This window comes from Urocitellus parryii, chromosome 15, assembly GCF_045843805.1.
Source record: "Urocitellus parryii isolate mUroPar1 chromosome 15, mUroPar1.hap1, whole genome shotgun sequence".
Classification (NCBI taxonomy): Eukaryota; Metazoa; Chordata; class Mammalia; order Rodentia; family Sciuridae; genus Urocitellus; species Urocitellus parryii.
The window spans coordinates 644,051-663,788 of NC_135545.1; the positions used below are offsets into that span (position 1 = coordinate 644,051).

The 19,738-nt window shown below is 45.6% G+C and overlaps 1 protein-coding gene, 1 long non-coding RNA gene and 2 pseudogenes across 4 annotated transcripts; 3 read left to right on the plus strand and 1 right to left on the minus strand.

Moving 5' to 3' along the window:
• Positions 1-633: 633 nt before the first annotated feature.
• Positions 634-3,498, plus strand: LOC113175498 (uncharacterized). The gene is made up of 4 exons (XR_003299979.2): positions 634-1,068; positions 2,252-2,374; positions 2,814-2,922; positions 3,412-3,498. It is a non-coding gene; the product is annotated as an uncharacterized LOC113175498 (long non-coding RNA).
• Positions 3,499-3,661: 163 nt separating this feature from the next.
• LOC113175480 (zinc finger protein 211-like) lies at positions 3,662-16,379 on the minus strand. Of its 3 annotated transcripts, XM_077792867.1 has the most exons (4): positions 16,276-16,379; positions 13,677-13,803; positions 11,991-12,419; positions 3,662-3,820 (listed from the first exon to the last, which is right to left on the minus strand). In XM_077792867.1, exons 1-4 carry the CDS (start codon positions 16,306-16,308, stop codon positions 3,666-3,668), a joined length of 744 nt encoding a protein of 247 aa, XP_077648993.1. In that variant the 5' UTR covers positions 16,309-16,379; the 3' UTR covers positions 3,662-3,665. The 3 variants fall into 3 exon arrangements, with proteins under 3 accessions (XP_077648993.1, XP_026235531.1, XP_026235530.1); XM_026379746.1 differs by lacking the exon at positions 3,662-3,820 and having other exon boundaries at positions 9,259-12,179; XM_026379745.1 differs by lacking the exon at positions 3,662-3,820 and having other exon boundaries at positions 9,259-12,419.
• LOC113175503 (uncharacterized) lies at positions 3,956-5,240 on the plus strand (annotated as a pseudogene).
• Positions 6,153-8,060, plus strand: LOC113175502 (G patch domain-containing protein 2-like pseudogene; annotated as a pseudogene).
• Positions 16,380-19,738: the final 3,359 nt, after the last annotated feature.

Consider the following 19,738-nt stretch of genomic DNA (forward strand, 5'->3'; position numbering starts at 1 on the left):
CAAGTATCTTAGTTTGGGTGGCTTAAAGGGAAAAAACACATTTATGTCGCATAGTTCTGGCAGCTGAAGTTCAAGATCAGGGTGCTAGCATGGTTGGCTTCTGGTGAGGGATCTTTGAGATGGAGAGGGAGAGAAAATCCTGGCTTTTGTGAGGTTGTAAGTAAGGGTACTAATCCTACTCACCAGGGCTCCACTCTCATGACCTAATTACCTCCCAACATCTCCGTTTTCAAATACCATCACAGAGAATTAGAGCTTCAAGGTATGAATTTGGGTGGACACATTCAGTCCACAGCAACTGCTTTTCAAAACACTACCTACAGCTATTTGTTGAGCAGCTACCACTGCCATCAGCTTGCTCATTTGATAGACACCATGGCAAAACAAGCTTTAATGTCCATCAACAAATAACACTGCTCAGCTGTGGAACCTCCAAAACCAGTGCGAGCACTAACCAGTCTCCAAAGCCCGACTGGACGGACCCATGCCCTCCAGTCGTGCCCTGGCGCTTCCCGGCGTCCTTCGCGGCAGCCCCCCTCCTTCCACGGAAACACGTCACCCAGCCGCGCCTGCGCCGGGCGGCACTTCCGCCACACTCGCGCTCGGGGCGGGACTTCCGGAGTCCACTAAGAGTGGGGCGGAGTCCTGCCACTTTCCTGTGAGGCCGCTGGAATCTGGGGGGTTGGAGCGGAGCCGGGACGCCGCTCGTGGTGGGGTTTTTAAACGTTCGAGACAGTTAAAGGAAGAACGTACGAAGGCGACGAGGCCTCTCCCGCACCGGAGGCGGCATCCCTTCCCTGAGCCCCACGGCGGGCGCAGGGACAAGAGCACCGAGGCAGACGCCGGGGCAGTCCGCTGGGGCTCGGGGAAGAGGCCGCCTCTTCCCGCGGGCTCCCGCGTCGGTGCAGGGCCGGGGACGTGCCTGGGTTTCTGGGCTGAGGAATGTGTTGGGCTCCTGAACATAAGTGCACGGTGGTCGTGAAGGGAGAACGTGTTGGGGACAGGACAGTCCTGCATGGTCAAGGCTTTCAGAGGAAGAGTGGGCGAGCAGTGTTCGGCAGCAGAGGGGTGAGAAGGGAAGAGACACTCAGGCCCGAGTCGAGCTTAGGGTCCCTGGGCTCTCCAGGGTTTGTGCCTGGGGGAGCGGGGCGCAGGGTTTGGTCCAGCCTGGCAGATGAGGCCAGCTGTGCCTGTGATCTCAGGGCGACATGGTGCTCGGAGAGCGAGCAGCGGAACTGGGCTTTGAAGGTTTGGTGGGCAGAGGAAGACTTTTACAACTGAGGGGATGGCAGGTGGGGCCAGAAGTGGAAAGGCGCTGGGTATCAGATTCCAATCAAGCTGGGCAGGAAGGCTTTTGCATTAGGAGCCCTGGGTGCCGTGGAAGTTGACTTGGAAGGTTTATTCTGCAGCTCTTTGCCAAGATGAGATGTAAGGCCTGGAATCAAGGCCAGTTGTGATGGGTTTCTATGCCCCGAGTACAGGTTCTCCCCACTCTATACCCTGGGTAAGGTCTACCAAGTAAGTAAACCTTTTTATCAAGTTGGAATCAGTGCATTGGTAGTGAGTTTTAGTTCCCCACCAGTGATGGAGTAAGGCCAGTTGCATACCCGTACCATAGGAATCAGGGGTCACCTTGCCCTCTTGATCCTAGGAAACATGCATCCCACAATTTCTGGTTGTCCATTCTTATCTATAGTGCAACCCCTGATGGTGTGTGGTTTCTCCTTTCCCAGGTTGGGAATATATGTGACTAATAAGTTGCTTGGACCTCATCTGCCTAAGTGTCATGTGTTGTGTGTTTGCCATCCCCATAACCCTAGGGGACAGTTCTGCTCTCACCAGTGGGGTACAGAGGGGAATGTGAAGAGGCCAGGGAAATGCTTAGCATGGGGCCATGAGAGGGTTGTGATGGAAATGTCTGTGAAGTCCAGACGTGAGGAGTGTGCAGTCTAGAGAATGGTGTGATGGCCCCAGGTGCCTGGAATTGAGTCATACAGAGGATTACCTGACACTAGCATTGGATGCTTCTTTGCTAAGCCCACAGTTGCATGTCTCTTTGTGTCACTGCCCTTGTGCCTGGTGGCTGGACAATCTTCGGGCCTATGAGTAGACAGTGACACCAATGACACCAGGGCCTGGTTTCTCCTCTGAGATATGGAGCTTGGAAGAAGATGGGCATGGGGTAGATGAGGATGGATTGTGGAGCTTCAGGAGGGGACTGTTTATGATGTCATCTCTCCCCACCTGGCAGGGCACTGTGACCTTTGAGGATTGGATTTCTATTTCTCCTCAAGAGTGGGATCTCCTTGATGAGGTTCAAAGATGCTTGTACCATGATGTGATGGTGGGAAAACTGGCACTTATACTTCTCTGGGTAAAGTCTTCACACCTGCTTCTGTGCTCTGAGATGGTCTCTGCCCTTCCCTTCCTCCTCAGCAGCATTTCAGGACTATAGGCTCAACTTCCTCCCCAGTTCCCTTGGTCGGTGCTTTGATTTCAGGGCTGCAGTGTGAACACTGCTCTTTTCTGGAACAACCCCAGCTTCTGTGAAGCCTGGCTGTAGAGGATGCAGGTTGAGGGGGCTTGCAGTCACCCTAATGGGTCCCCCTTACTTCCCTCTTGCTGACAGTGGCCTTCCCATATCCAGTGCCCCATGTCCTCTAGGTACTGCTTCCCATTTATAACTAACATCTCCTCACCCTGCCTGTGCAGACTCTGCTGGTTCCTAGGTGCTGGCTCCTCAGTAGACCATGAGCTGTTCTTTCAGCATCCTCCCTGAAGTTCTTTTGTGATGATGTTTTCCTTTCCTGCAGGCTGCTATGTGCTGAACTCTGCTGGCTGGTGTCCCCTGGCCTCTCCTGTTTTTCTCTTACTACCTGCATCATCTGGATGCAGTGTGATTTTTTTTTTTATCCTGGGGTGGTATGTATAGTTCATATCAGTAATTCATATCTGGGCCCTGGGTCTCACCTATGTCTCTCCATGCTCTCTGCATGGTTCTCTAGCATCAGCTTCTTCATGTTTGGTCCTGAGGTGTGCACACATTCTTATTTGGTCCTGAGCACTGGAAGCTGTGTTGTGGTGGTTTTCTAGGATATACCCACCTGCATAGCCCTGGGTGTCAGCAGCAGACAAGGTCCTGACAAAGTTATTTACAGAAGAACAAGTCATAGGCCCTGCCTCTCCTGTGTCACACCTGCAATTGTATCTCTGGCCTCCTAAGGCTTCCCCCATTCTGTGACTGTCAGGGCCCAGTTTTGTTAAGCAGTTCATTCTCATCCTCAACACCGACTCCTTGTCCTTTAAGCAGTCTCATAGACTTGTTCCTGGGAGCATTCCACATGCAAGAAATGTTTGTAATGGAGCTGTCTCCTTCAACGGCATCAATATGTATTTCATTATTTCTTTCAGGTTGGTGGTGTGGAATAGAGGATGAGGAGGCAACTTCTGAGCAGAGTATTTCTGTAAGAGGAAGTGTCACAGATTATGACTTCCAAGTCAGTTCTATGTCTCCAAGAGTCCAACCTCTGTGAGATGTGTGGCCTTATCTTAAAAGACATCCTTCACTTGGCTGAGCATAAGAAAGCACACCACAAGCAGAAAATGTGCATGTGTTGAGCATGTGAGAAACAATTCTATTTCTGTACAAATTTTCAGCACAAGAATCAGCATATTGAAGAGAAGCCATTCAGAAGTGATATGGGCAGAACCTCATTTGTGAAGAACTGTAAATTCCATGAACCAGGAAGGCCTTTATACACAGGGAGGTTGGAAGTGATTTCCTGACCAGCTTGGAATTTCTCCATCAACAGTCTTCTTCCTGTGGAAAAGTCAAATAGCAAAACCAAGTATGGTGCTGCCTCTAGCAGGAGAAAGCTCATTGTAACTGGGAAGAATGTGATGAAGTGTTCATCCCCAAACACACTCAGCATTAGAGAGTCCTCACTAGAGAAAGATGTTACATGTGCAGAGAGTGTGGGGAATCCTTTACCCATAGCTCCAGTCCCATTAAATACCAGAGTACACACTGGAGAAAGACCTTATAAGTGCTCAGAGTGTGGCAAGTCCTTTAGCCAAAGCTCTAACCTCTTTCAACATTGGAGAGTTCACACTGGACAAAGGCCTTTGAATGCAGTAAATCCTTTAGCCAGAGCTGTAGCCTCAATAACCATTGGAAAGTTCACCCTGGATAGAGGCCTTTTGAGTGTGGGGAATGTGGGAAATATTTATCTAAAGATCCAACCAAATCTAACATCACAGAATTCACACTGGACAAAGGCATTTTAAGTGTAGTGAATGTGGGAAATTCTTTAGCCAGAGCTCTGCACTCCCGCAACAGCATAGTATTCACACTGGAGAAAGGCCTTATGAGTGTGGGAAATTCTTTACCTACAATTCCAGTGTTCTAAACCACCAGAACATTCCCACTGGATGAAGGCCTTATCAGTGCAGTGAATGTGGGAAATCCTTTGGTCAGTACTACAGCCTTATTCTACACCTGAGAGTTCACACTGGAGAAAGGTCTTATGGGTGCAGTGAATATGGGAAATCCTTTAGCCAAAGGTCTGCACTCCTTAAACACCACACAGTTCATACTGAAGAAAGGCTCTATGAGTGCAGCAAATGTGTACTTCAACTTCAGTGACCATAGGAGAGTTCACACTGGAGAAAGGCCCTAGAGGGTCTTAAGTGTGGAAAATCTTAGCCAAAGCTCTGGCCTCATTCAACACCAGATTTCACTCTGGAGTAGGGCCTTATAAATGTTTTGAATATGAGAAAGCTATCAGCCAAATGCCTTTCCTCAGGTACCACAAAGTTCACATGGGGAAGACACCTTAATGCCCTGGAAGTGGGGCGCTTTCTTGCTGAGAGCCATTGCCAAGTAGGAATGACGCATCATAATCCTTGCCAGCGTACCCCATGTTAAATGGACTTGCCTTGGAAATTTGCTGCAACCTTGCTTGTGTGTTTGAGAAAGGTGACCCTGCTCAATGACCAGGGTGGATCCAGGGTTAGGGTGTATCCTGCAGGAAGTATCCCCGTCCTTGGGTTTAGGGCGTGACAATAGGAGTTTTAGGGAAGTTGGAGGTTGAAGATTATTCCTGCTGGGAGTAGGGCGTGCCTGCTGCCTGAGTTCCCGCTGAGTTCTCGTGGAGAGAAAGTATTTAGGACGTGAATTGTGCGGGGGAAGGGGATTGCCTCTGAACCTGTGTGGAGGCGGTGTGAGATCGGGAATAAAGAATTGCTGTTTGAACCTACAAAGCTGTGTGGTGGCTCGTGATTCTGTGCCAAGCCGAGACATTGGCATTTGGCACTTTCTTGTTTAATGCAATGACACTGGAGGAAATCCCTTAGGATGCCATTTGCCTGAACTGAAGCTGATTCATTCACATGTCCACATTGATTCCAGGTGTGGGGGAAGCTTGAAGCTTTGTGCTGCACTTCTAAACCTGTCCAGGGTCACCTTCAGTACTGTAACTGAAGCTGTGTGGCCTCTATCACCTGCCAGGCGCCCACAGTGTGTGTTGGTACTCCTTTTGCATAGGGAAGTGGTTAGTCTTTGTTTTCCCATCCCAGAGCAGGATTTGTGAGATGACAGCATTCACTCCAACGTGTTAAGGTCTGGGTATGGCTCAGGTTTGGCCCCAAAGACCTGGTCTGAGTCCTGCTTGTGAATTAAAAGATGGACTACGTTTTCCAGAGATATTGTCTTTCATGACCAGTGATGAGTTTTGTGGCCTTTACCTGACCAACCTGAGAAAAACCTACCTCTTGTTTCTCTGCTTTGTATGATGATAAATTTCTTTTCTAAAAAGTTGTTTGTAGATGGACACAATACCTTTTTTCGCTTATTTATTTTTATGTGATGCTGAGGATTGAACCCAGTGCCTCACACATGCTAGGCAAGCATGCTACCACTGAGCTATAACTGTGGCCCTGATGTCTTATCTCTTATCTCTTTAGCCACCTTTAATCTTGGGAGCCCTATTCACTTTATTGAGTGATTTGAAAACACTAGAGTTCTGTCATAATGAAAGCAGCAGCAGCATTTGAGAGCATTCCACACGTACGCCTCAGGGTATTATGGCAGAAAGTAATTCTTCTGTTTGGGCCTGATTTGTGTTTCTCCCCAAGCCTCCAAGGAAAGCACCATGGACCTGACTTACAGCCTGGCTACTGTGGTACTTTGTGGCTTCTGAGCTCACTTGGGAGGTGTGACAACCTTCAGTACTTATGTGAAATTTCAGTACAGTGTGAAATTTGTTCACAGGTGTTAGTTACTGTGTGATTCCCTTGAGAGAAACCTCTTTCCCCTGTCCTGCAAAGGAGCCATGAGTCCTAGGATAGCACCAATAGTTGCAGTGTGGGGCAAGGGACAGTGATTGTTACATGGACACTGGATTAATAGGTAGTGGAAAGGGGAAGGAGCAGGTTGAGAGGGTGGGGTCAGGGCCAGTACTGATGGGATCGGGGCCCTGGGATGCAGCTCAATGGCTAACGACACCATGGGGCTGTAGTGGCTGGAGGGAGGGACAAGGGTGATGGGGCATTGCTTTTCAGGGCCTATCACCCCATCCAAGATGGCCTCTGGGGTACAGCTCCCTGTTTCTGTGTGGGCATGGGGTTCCAAGCCATGTTTGCTCAAGCCCTCGGGGCCAGGCTGGGGCATGGTGGAGTCCTTCGAAATATGCTTGTTTCCCCCACATATGTGGTCCTGTTGAGACCCTCAATCTCGGAGGGAGCCCAGTCACCAGGACTTTGTTTGGCAGTTTCTGCCCTAGAAGGGCTATTCCCCCGTTCTAGGTCCAAATGAGAAGTTACCGTTCTGCCTCCCCACCTTCATCCCTTGGAGTCAGCACTTTGCCCATGTGTGGCTTGGATGGATTACTTCTCTCCAGGACACACCTGGACCCAGGGTCACCCTGGGCATATAAGCAAAATTGGAGGTGTGGGAGTCACATGATTGTACTGTCTGCATTTGAAATGCAATTTTTGAGGCAGGGAAGGATTCTGAACGAGCATTTGACTAGTCTGATAATTCAGTGACAAATGTAATTGGGGAGAAAGCACAGAGATCTAGTTCCCTGAGTTTGCTTGTTTTTGCTAACATCACAGTTGCTATCTGATGTGGCCTCAAGGATGAGCTGGTCCTTGACTTAGCCTTAGGCTGGGAGCAGACATCTGAGCAGAATAAACTTGGTGAGCGGTGGGAGGAGATGTCCCTGAGCCCTGGGCAGCAGAGACAGCAGCTTTGGAAGCCCCAGTCTGACTTTACTCGCCTGGCAGAACACACTTGCTGATACAGTGAGGCCTCTGAGTCACATCTGGATGAGGCCATTAAAAATTGTTGAGAAGTGGCCCAGTCACCAATTTCAGTGACTCTGATGACACAACGGTAGCCAAACAGCACCCAGCTTTCAATGCCATAGTTAAAGAATAAGCAACATTCTTGGCACAAATCTGATTTCTTTACTGAAAATGCACCTTGTCACCACTCAGTTGCCAGCAGAAGGTGGCTGCCAGCCTTCAGAGAAGCCTGAAAGTTCAGACTGGAGCTGAGAGAGGCTGCCTGCTCAAGTCTACTAAGGAGCAGTGTTGTCCTGCTGGAAGGAGAATACTCCCTGGACCTCACTGGGCCATGGTTGTGTGAACCAGCAGAAAGCAGCACTTTCCTAAGCAAAATAGGAAGGAAATAGAGTATGAAGCAGATAAACAAAAAGCATATCCAAATGGGAAGCCAGCAGCTTGTGTAGCAACAGTGACACTGGGCTCTTCATCAATAGTGAAGAATGGCAAGGGGATGAAGAGAGTCACTGTCCCTAATCTCCTGCCCAGTGGACTCCTGGTCATTGCTTAAGTAGAAAAAAATGGATTCTGAACTGGATAAATTTTTAGATTCCACATTCCTTTTACTTTCTTGACCTTCTCAAAGAGGATACCATGCTGATTTGAATTGTGTGCCAGGAGCTGCAGTGCGATGCCTCAGAAATGGGAAAGAAAGCTGGTTGGAAGAATTCATCTGGTTCTTAGTAGTCTTTCTCATTTTTGCACATAATTGAAAGTGGCCATCACAAGGGATAGAATTCTAAGTTGAGGAAGATGAACTAAAGACCAGAAAAAACTTATATTTAGGTGTGACTATGCATCAAAACATTAGAAGTAATGCTGGGTGCAGTGGTGCACACCCATAATTCCAGCTACTCAGGGGCTGAGGCAGGAGGATTGAAAGTTCAAGGCAAGCCTCAGCATAATTTGTTGCATAATAAGCAACTTAATGAGACCCTGGATAGGCATGTAGCTCAGTGGTAATGTGCCCCTGTGGTCAATTCACACACACACACACACACACACTTTCTAAACACATAGTTTGAGTAAATTATACCTCAAACTATTTTAAAGATATAAAAAAGCCTCTTATTCATTTCACTATATTTCATTATTTTCTATGCACTTGAGCTTTTTTGTGCCTACTATATAAATATGGTAGAAACAATACATTGGTGTGCTACTGACAACTTTCTCAAATTCCATGTTCTGCAGTGACATCATGTGACAAATGGAAATTAGCCATGATGGGAGATTTTACATCATGGAATGTGGCAAAAATTTCAAACAATTGCTTGATTAACTGTACTATAAATTATCTAGAATTAGAAAATGCTGGAGAATATGCTAATAATGCAAATTAAACTTTAAAATATATGTAGATGTGATCATTGCATTGTGTATAAGGCATATACACAAAATTAGGCACTACACTTTCAGGATTGCAGTTAAAAATTCACATTATTGAAGCATAGGGTCTAACATACATCTGTATTTTTTTCTATCAACTTATTTGTTGATAAAAAGGGAATATAGCTAAAACTCATTTTTAGTTATACAAAAGTTATGAATATATTTTATCAAAAACATGCTGGTTGTAAATAAAAAATGCTCAGTATAATAAAACACCAGGGAAATGGTACTAAACCACATTATTACACTGCTACACATTTACTATTAAAAAACTAACCATATCCAGTGGATATGAAGAACCAGAACTCTCATTCACTGCTCATAGGAATCCAAAGAAAACAAGCATGTGAGATCAGAGTTCAGCAATTCTTAAAAGGTTATACATTCACCTACTCTGTGACTCAAGCATTAACACAAGAGAGAGTAGACACATCCTTGGAAAAGTGTTTGCAGCAGCTTTATTTGCAATAAATCTAAAACTTGTTGTAAACAACCAAAATATTTATGACCAGATGAATAAATAAAAAATAGGTTATAGCCATATAACCTCATACTTCTCAGCAATAAAAAATATCCAGTCATCCTCATGTTCCTGTTGATGGGCAGAGTCACAGCTTTGGGGACAGGAGTACCCAGTGTTTCTTCTTTGTAGCAAAGCCACAAACCTTTTTCCTTTCTCTTAAACAACTAAAATCCCACTCAATACTGATAAATCTCATATATGCTGTTTGAATATACCCAGGGGAAAAAGCATGAGAACTTAAAATGATTTCAATAACATACAATTCCAGGATATGAATGAATCTATTGTTGTACAGGTGAAAGTCTGAATTTCTTTGTTTTTGAAAAATCAGGATCGACCATGTTGACTCCATCACCTTTCTCCTCATGCCCTGGGGGACCTCTTGCCTCAGTGGTAACAAACATAGCTAAGAGGTGAAGACTGTTTCCATCGGACTTGGCAGGAATACTGCCTGCTCACAGAGGCCATGTAAGTGGACCAAGATCTCCCTTCTTAGAATCCTTATTTTCCTGTCTGCACAGTACAGCCTTGAGATGAGCAGTCTCTGTAAATAACTTTAGCTACACAAGATACAGAGTTCTGGAGGTCCTAAGTATTTCTGACCTGCTCATCTTTCATAGCCAGGGTGACTGTAACATTGTGGATACCCATGTAAAAGAGGCACCTTCCAATCAGTTTGTGGTTGTCTCTCCCACTACCTATTAATCCAGTATTTCTGTAACAACTATAATCTTACAGCTTGTGATGCTATCCTATGGAACTCAGAATATCAGGGCACACAGATCCATGCAGGGCCTGACAAACAGGTACCCCAGCCAATACTGAGCTTGAGGCAATATCCCTTTGAAAAGGAAAATACGTTCATGTTGCTCTCAGAAGCATCAGATTGTCACTACCTCTCCCGGCTTCAAACAGCACCCTGCAGGTTTTCTTGGAAGCCTCAGGCAGCAATACAGAAGGCCCAAGCCAGAAAGAGCTGTATTCTGCCATCATTCCACTACCCTCCCTAGGGACACAAAGTTTGGGATCCCAACAAACTTGTTCACTCAAAAGATCCCAATTGATTTCAAAGAACTACATTCAGTAAATAGAATTCCCCCAAATAACTGGTGCCTCAACCAATAAAGGTTTTATTATCAGACAACCAGAGCAATGAGACACAGGTGGTTCCCACACTTGGTGATTCTGTGGTTGGAAAAATTCCATCAAGAGTCACATGAAACCAACAATATTTCTGAAAAAGGTCCACCTTCCTAAGTCAACAGCACAGTCCTTGTGGCATGGGCTAACTCATCAGAGAGAAATAGATGAAAAGAGGAGGAATGCTTAGCCTACTTACAAATCCTTTCCACAGATGGGAGAGCCCTGTTTCACTGGGGTGGGTGAATGGTGCATACTGTGGGCACCTTCCAGGAGGTAGAGTTAAGCTTTCAGTGGCATGAATTTGGCATGGGGCCCAGGCAGGTTAATGAGTGCAGCCTAGCTCCCACATACCTGGAATGTGAGTGGATGCTTGGATGTAGGTGGTCCTATTCAGGCAGTGGCACCACCACAACCCTTCAAGAGCTGGTATAATGAACAAGAAAATAACATATCCATGCACATCAAAGGTATATTTCTCATATGAACTTTGTGGTATCCATTGAGATAAGGCTTTCAGCTGAATGTTTTCTCAAGTTCACTGTTCTCACAAGGACTTTTCTAAGGTGAATTTTCAAGTTTGTAGAGATTAGATCTTCAGCTACAGGGTTTTCCACATTTCCCACAGGCCTTTATCGAGTATGAATTCGCCTGTGTTTAATGAGGCTAGAGCTATGGCTAAAGGATTTCCCACATTCGTTGCACTCATAAGGTCTTTCCCCAGTATGAACTCTCTTGTGTTTAATGAGACTGGAGTTTTGAGTAAAGGATTTCCCACATTCACTGCACTCATAAGGCCTTGAACCTGTGTGAACTCTCTGGTGTTTTTGGAGACTGGAACTATAGGTAAAGAATTTCCCACATTCACTGCACTCATAAGGCCTTTCTCCAGTGTGAACTCTACGATGCTGAAGGAGTGCAGAGCTCTGGCTAAAGGATTTCCCACATTCATTGCACTTAAAGGGCCTTTCTCCAGTATGAACTCTCCTGTGTTCAATAAGGCTGGAATTTTGACTAAATGATTTCCCACACTCACTGCATTCATAAGGTTTTGATCCACTATGAACTTTCTGGTGCTTTATGAGACTGGAATGATATGTAAAGAATTTCCCACATTCACTGCATTCGTAAGGCCTTTCTCCAGTGTGCACGCTCTGGTGTTGAAGAAGTGCTGAGCTCTCACTAAAGGATTTTCCACATTCACTGCACTCATAAGGCCTTTCTCCAGTGTGAACTCTCCGATGTTTGATGAGGTTGGACTTGTTGCTAAATAATTTACCACATTCCTCACATTCATGAGGTCGCACTCCAGTGTGAACTCTCCGGTGCTGAATGAGGCTAGAGCTCTGCCTAAATGATTTCCCACACTCCCCACACTCATAAGGTTTTTCACCAGTGTGAACCCTCCAGTGGTCATTGAGGCTATAGCTTTTGCTAAAAGATTTCCCACACTCAGTGCACATATAACATCTTTCTCTAGTGTGGGTTTTCTGCTGCTGCACGGTTGTGTGTTCAAGGCTGCATGTCTTTATGTATTCTCTATAGTCAAAATGAGTTTTTCCATTGTGACAGACAGTCCCCAAATTACTTTTGCCATTTGACTGTTCCTCAATGCAAGTGGCTGGTTGATGGAGAAATTCTGAGCCGGCCAGGAAGTCCTTCCCAACTTCTATGCAGGCAAAGGGTTCCCTTGATTCATGGAATTTGTACCTCTTCATAAATAAGGCTCTTCCCACATTGCTTTTGAAGGGTTTCTCTCCAAAGTGCTGATCAATGTCTGTAGAGAAATACAATTGTTTCCCAGATGACCCACATCTGTACAGTTTCTGCTGACAATGTGTTCCCTGTTGGTGACGAGGTATGTGCAAAATGTCTCTCAAGACCAGGCCATACATCACACAGGGAGGAGCGTTCTGGGGAGACAGACCTTCATTTGAAGTCCTTAATTGGGACACATCTTCTAAAGAAATATCCTGCTCAGAAAGATCCTCCTCATTCTCCATTCCATGCCAACAATCTGAAAGCAAGAAATGCTAGTGAAGTGCTAGGGAAGGGGCAACTGCTACAAGCCAAGGAACAAATCCATGGGATTGTTTGTAAGACAAGGGAGTTGGGTTCTGGTTGAGAATGAAGGGCTCAGTAATAGTGGGTTATAAAGATGACAGAATGGGGGAGAGTTGATGAGGCAAGGGACACACCAGGTGATGTGACAGAAAGAGAAGAGGGAGAATTTGAAACTTTATCCTCTGCAAACAACTTCCTGCACAACCTTCTCTGCTGATGATACTAAGTGCTGTATGGAATGGTGTATCCAGGCCCAAGAAAAATATATGCCTTTAGTAGAGCAGCTGGCCTTTAAGGACAGTTTAAGGATGTATGCTTATTTCATGACACAATATATAAAGGCCAATGTTGGAGAGCACTGTAGAAGTGGGAGTTCAGAAATGTGTAAATTAGCTGCAGGCTGGATATGAGAGTAGAAGTGACAAGTAGTGGAGTTGACAAATTAAAAAAGTATCAAAATGACAAAGGAAAAAACAGAAATGAGCTCCAGCCACTGGCACTGGCACCAAAACACTACTCAAACAGAATATATATCTGCTACGATGCAAGCACAGCTTTCACATCATTTTCTTAACCTGGGGCAGGCTTCCTCTCAGTTCCTCTTGATGTTGTTTGTGAACAAATGAGGACTATTTACCTCAATTCCAAAATGATACAAAAATATGGCACTTAGGGATACAAGTACTAAAGGAAAGATGGGGAAACAAGAGCAGCCAGCATTGACCCAGAAAAAATTTAGCACACGACAGCCCAGAGCAATAAAACAAATATCAGAAAGAAAATTTCAAAGAAAGCTCTTGTAAGAATAGTACAGTCCCTGTAAGTATGAGCATTTCAGTGGCATGATCCCTGGTACAGGCAGTCATAAGGAAACATTGGTTAGAAGAAGGAAGTAAAACCTGGCGCACATAGAGGTGTCAAAGCTGGACAAAGACATCGAATCATAGAGAGGGAAAGAAGGCAGGATGCAGCAACGTGACTGCAAGACTTCTGATCCTGAGTCTCCTTGTGAGGCTACAGGGAAACAGAGTTGGGGATGCTTAGGCAAAGAGAAGCAGTACACATCTCAATCCTACTAACCACAGAACCTACCCAGGGAGCAGAGGGGGAAGTAGAGCCAGTGGTCCTGTGTGAGGACAGACCTGCCTCTCAGAAAAAGGGTGAGAAAACAGACTTGCTCGGGGCTCATGGGTGGGTGTCAGGAACTTACCCAGGGAAGTTATAAGGGCCAAGTTCTCCACCATCACATCACGGTACAGGCATTGTTGAGCCTGGTCAAGGAGATTCCATTCTTCACAAGAGAAGTGTATGGCTACATCTTCAAAAGTTATGTGGCCCTGCCATAATGGAAGAAAATCAAACCACAAATAGTCCCTTCCCTGAGGACACACAATCCATTCCCCACATATTTATCTCAAGCCCATTCCATTCCCAAGCTTCCAATTGCCACTGTCCTCTTCTGGGTTCACTGATCACCGGGCACAGCATCAACAACAGGAAGGTGGACCGATAACTTAGCTAGAGACCTGGCACAGAAGTATCTGCCCTTGCCCCTTTGTACCCAAGATCACGTCAGTCTCAATACAGGACCCCAGGACAGTCACAGTTACTTGCTGTCCAAGTGCACATCATTCTTTACACTACACATCCCTCATAACTAGAGATACCAAAGTCCCATGGCCAAAACAACTTCACTGTCCTACACCTCATCTTCCTGATTTCCTTACCTCCTCTTCACACCATTGGTGAAGGTAAACTCTCACCCTAGGTTTATGGGGATGACCAAACATACAATATCTGATACTGGATAGATTAACGACAATCCTTGTAGAGGAAAATGTATATCACTTAAGACTACATAGAGGTATGGTCCAGAAAAATTGAACCAGGGGCTGTGGGATGCAAATTTTTTAGGACCAAAAGGGTAAGATACTCCCTGGTCCCTTCAATTGATATGTTTGGGTAACCACGTGGGCTGGTAAGGAGGTGAAATCTGCTACAAAGGAATAAGCAGAAATTATGTCTGGTCCCCTTCATAAAAAGAATTGTCTATGTGGAGATATTATTAGCTGGAGAAGAGTGAGGAAAGGAACTTATATTTAGTTTACTTGATATCATCCGAATTTCACCAGCTGTCAAGACACCACACAGTACCTATAACAGCACACAACACTCTCAGTATGCTTGACAAATATGAAGAGGATCAAAAACTGCCCTGCACTTCTCATAGTTTCCACTAGTGGTGGCAGACAAGGTTATATTAAGTCCCCGCCTGGCTCCATTTTTTGCCCCAGACTTAGCCACACTGGCCATGTGTTCATCTCAAATGCTCATGACCCTACTCTACTCATGTCTATACCAGATGTCCAACTTTTCTCTATATACCTAACACTTTAAGATCTGCTCCACTCTTCATTCAACCCTGGGCAAGTGACTATCACAGACAGATGTGATTACATCTGCCCCTGGCTTTATCTTCCAGGCAGAATGAAACACTAGGCCCCACTAAAGTCACTACCTAAAATCCTAGCAATTCCATAGATTGGACACCAAGTCCATCCAAAGTGTCATCTTGCCTCAAATATACCTATACCTCGCAACCATCCCACATCCATTCCTCCTGTGAAAGCCTATGCTACTTGCAAAACATCCTGTTTGCTACCTCCTACTTTCATGGCCACTCACCTCCTTTACCTCTATTCCCATAATGTATTTGTAAAGCCTATTGCCATCAACTGGAAACTGAACCAAGAGGCACTGTTCTTGGCTCCATCCAACCCTGCCAATGCCCCCTATGCCTTCCACCATAAATCCTCAGTGTGATTCACAGCTTACTAACTTTAGTCCACAACAACCACATTTTGGATGTCTCCATTGTCAACCACTTACCAGATTTCCAGATCAGTGTATTCAGCTCCCCACTTAATTCTGCCTCTCTGGTGGAAACATCTCTACACTCTTAACATAGCCAAATCAAAACTCCTGATGTCCCAGTGAATATCATTATTAATACCATCTTCTCCATCTCAGTTAATTGAAACTGAATTCCCTCAAAAACTACAGGGTCATTCCTGAATCCTGTTTCCTCAATGTCCAAATTAGAAGTTGCCTTTTAGAAGAACTTCACATCCAAAATGTAATCTGTAACGGTGGTCCATTAGCCTCACCCGGGTATGGCCGTAGCCTCCACCCTGATCTTCCTTCTCCCTCAACCCCGTCTGTTCTCCACTCTGCAGACGGATGGAGACTAGTAAGACTTCTGACCTAACTTCCCGCTGCCTCCAGCACAGTCACCATCCCTACTCCTTCCGTAATCTGTTGTCACTAGAAGAGACGCATTCCCGGGTCAGGTTCCCCTCCACTCCGCACACCTCCAGGTGTCAGTTCTAGGGATGCCTCCATAAGGCCCTGGCGTGGCCTTAGGACCCCAGGCTTGGAGTTTAGCAGCAGGCTGGCGGGGCACAGGCACCCCCTGAGGAGGTTCCGTAAGCCCGTCTGGGCCAGGGGAACCACGACAAGGGGCGGACCGGCTCACCCCCGCACCCTGCCTGACCTCGGGGTGGCCTGGCTGGCTGCCTCCCACCTCGTGCTCACGGCCGAGGTACGACCCCCGCGCCCCCACGAGCTCGTCGCCCTTCCACCGGTTCCTCCTGTGAAGTCGCTTCAGAGAAACGTCTGAAACCCTCACAGACGGCGAGGCCTCTAAGCCCCAGCACGCGCCGGCCCGGCTGGTCACTCCGGCCCCGTCCCCACAGGACAAGGCGGGCCGCCCACGCAGCGCAGACCCCCGCCGAGGCCTCGGCGCTCACCCGCGCGGGGTCCCGCGGCGCGGCCGCCGCCATTGGACTCTCCCCCGGCGGGCGCGGTCACGGCAGCCCCGGGCCTCTGCGCAGGCCCGCGGGGCGCCCTCCACCCCACCCGGCGCTGCTGGACACATCCGAGAAACGTCAAAATGGCCGCCTCCTAGGAAACGCCGGAAGTCCCGCCCTCCCGTCATGCGTTCATGGAAACGCCCACTCCCTGAGCTGTCATTGGCTCAGGCGCAGCTGCTCCATGCAGAGCCTTCTGGGTAATGCAGTTTCCTAGCTCCAGAGGCCACGCTTAGAGGTGGTAACATTTGGAGTTCAGGCTAAGCTCCAGGGACCAGCACAGAGGAAAGGACTCCTCCCTTCTGAAAGCGGAAGGGGCAGTAGATAAGGAGTCTTGTCTGCAGCTGGTAGCCCAAGTGTTTGGAAGCTTAAAATTTTAAAATGTTAATGTTTACAGCAGCTCAATTCACAATAGCTAGACTATGGAACTGACCTAAGTGTCCCTCAATAGATGAATGAATAGAGAAAATATGGTGTATATATACTCAATGGACTATTACTCAGCTTTAAAGAAGAGTGAAATTATGACATTTGTCAGTAAATGGTTGGAGTTTGAGAATATCATGCTAAGCAAAATAAGCCAATCCCATAAAACCAAAGGCTAAATGTTTTCTCTAATATGCAGAAACTAATTCACAATAAGGTGGGGGGCACTAGGGAAGAATAGTGTTACTTAGGTAAAGGGAAGTGATAGGAGAGGAGGGGATGTGGGGATAGGAAAGATAGTATATTGAAACAAACATTATTACTTTATGTATATATGTGACTGCATCACCAATATGATTCTACAACATGTGCACTCAGAAAAATGAGAAATCATATACCATCTATGTATATCAAAGTGCATTCTACTGTCATGTATAACTAATTAAAGCAAATTTTAAAATTAAAAAAAAACTCAGTATGCACCTAGAAGTCAAATTTATTATTTCAGATGCTCCCAAAAGTTATGGATCCAAATACATATTTTATAGAGTCATTCACACAGAGAATGTGTGCCCTCCTAGGGAAGCTTAATAAAAATTATTGTATTGCAATTAAAATCTTCATCCTGAAGCACTGAAGTCAGTTGGTCAGCTTGTGTGCTTTCTGTTAGGGGCAAAAATGAAAATAAGGAGTGGGGCTGGGGATGTGGCTCAAGCAGTAGTGTGCTCGCCTGGCATGCGTGTGACCCGGGTTTGATCCTCAGCACCACATACAAACAAAGATATTGTGTCTGCCAAAAACTAAAAAATGAATATTAAAAAATTCTCTCTCTTAAAAAAAAAAGAGTGGCATAGACTTGCCTCTATATGATAGAGGAGGAATTTGAGGCCACACTGAAGCAGTAGTACAAAAGTGGATTTGACTGTGGCTTGCACAGAAAACATCTTTCCTGCCTACACAGTCAGTAAACAGTGTCCAATTCATTGAGCAATGCTTTTTTCCACTTAAAAACTCTTACTTGAGATCTGAGACATAGTCACTTCCTTTCAGAAATCCAAGTCAATCTCAAAAAAAAAAATAAATAAAAAGAAATGCTCTTTTGCTAAGGGAAAATGAGAGATGCGGTGCTTTTTAAGAGGGTCAGTGAGCATACATTTGAAGGAAGTGAGGGATAAGCTATGTGTGGATTTTGGAATAAGTTACAGGTAGAAGAAGCAGATGAGTGGGTGGTCTATGTGGTGGAGATTTCACAGGACTATGTAGCAGTGGAAGGCTTGAGACTCCACTCTACTGAGCCTTTATCTGCCTTGTCCATTGCAGAGACATTCAGGGCATGTGGCTTAGAATCCTTGGCTTTGGCCCTTGGGACCTGCACATGTACACTATTGTGTGCGCTAGCCCTGGAACTAGACATCATCACCTTTCCTACTGCAGTGATTCTCCTAGTTTGATTCCTGGATGTTCGTCATCAATGTTACCAGCAGACTCATTGGAAATATACATTCTCAGTTCTGAACCCAGACCCAGTGACTCAAGAACTCTGTGAGTCAAGTTCAAATGTCAATTCACTGAGAAGATTTTTATTCATTTAATAACTCTTACTTGCTATCTGAAACACACTTTAACCAGTTTTTAGATTATTTTGTTGAGCATCTAGTAAATTTTATTTTTTCTGGTGTGATTCCTGCAGAACCAGGTGCCTGAATTTCTGTAATTAGCAGGAATTCTGTATAAAGCTACAAGGAAGAAAAGTGATCTATTACATATTTGTTTTTCTAATAAGTTTTTCAATTGTTTATTGAAAGGATACTATATTATATAAAATCATACAATGGAATGTCAAAAGTCTCAGATATGTCTACATTCTGTGTAAAAATGTTAGCAGCATTGTGTCTGCACATGGATCCATTTCTCTCTGTGTGTATCCATATTGTTAAATGAACAGGAGGTCATTAGTCTGAGATTGTCTCTCTACTCTCTACATATAATAAACTGCAACCTAACTTAATACTCAAACAAACCAAAAACCTAAGCTACAGGTATCACAATGGCCAATCACCTGCTGTTGGGTTTTATCCAATCATACTAGTCAAGCCTCTCCTCAGACTATGCCTGAAAAAGGCCAACTGGCCTACTAGAGCCAACAGGGACTTCTTTACTGACCTATGGAAGCTCACAGCTCACACTGCTAGGGAGAACCCTCTGAACTCATTCTACTAGTTCAGGGCCTGCTCCACTCATGAATCTTTATATCCTCAAATAAACTGCTTACTTTAATTTGTCTAAAGGTTTTCTTTCAGCAATACATTCAAATATGTCTACATAAAATGATTTTCTTGGTAAAAAATAAATCATATTTTATAGCTTTTTACTTTACTTTTCTTGCTAGAAGAAGAAATGTTAGAAAACTTATTGCTACTTTCTCATTTTAGACCTAAAACATCCTTATTTACAAGCTTAGACCTAAATCTGCCTCTTTTAAAATTCTGCTTTGTATTTCATTATCTGCTTGATCCATGTGGGCCAGTTGAAAGCGAGAAGCCAGGTCCAACATAATGGTCCCCAGGTCTCCCTAAGATGACCTTTCAAGGCTCCAGAAAACTCCATGGGTGTCTTTTGCCCAAGCTGTTTCTTATCAGAGCTTCCTGGGACAAAGTATGCCTGAAGGTAGGCCTAGAGACAGGGACCTGTCCCCACATTTAGGTCAGCCTTGGTGTCTGCTGTGATGTCTAGGACCTGCAGTGGGGGCCTCATCCTCCTCACTGTGTCCTGCCATGTTGATCAGTCTCAGGTGGGATGCAGTGCCTGGGGACCTGATGTGAGGTGAGGGTCTCAGCCTCTACACTGATGGAACCCAGCGAGCTGGCCTCACCAGGAGGGCCTGCTAAGAAGATGAAATAACAGGACTCACTGTGACCATCTCAGGCCTTGGCTCTGAGCTCAGATGCCTCCACCCTCTGGTATTTGGGCTCCTCTC

Coding starts and splice junctions, on each gene's coding strand:
- LOC113175480 (XM_026379745.1), bottom strand. CDS start 16,308: ATGGCGGCGGCCGCGCCGCGGGACCCCGCGCGG. Junction 13,804..16,275: donor CGCCGCGGGACCCCGCGCGG/GTGAGCGCCGAG, acceptor CCATTATGGCAG/GGCCACATAACTTTTGAAGA. Junction 12,420..13,676: donor GGCCCTTATAACTTCCCTGG/GTAAGTTCCTGA, acceptor TCTTGCTTTCAG/ATTGTTGGCATGGAATGGAG.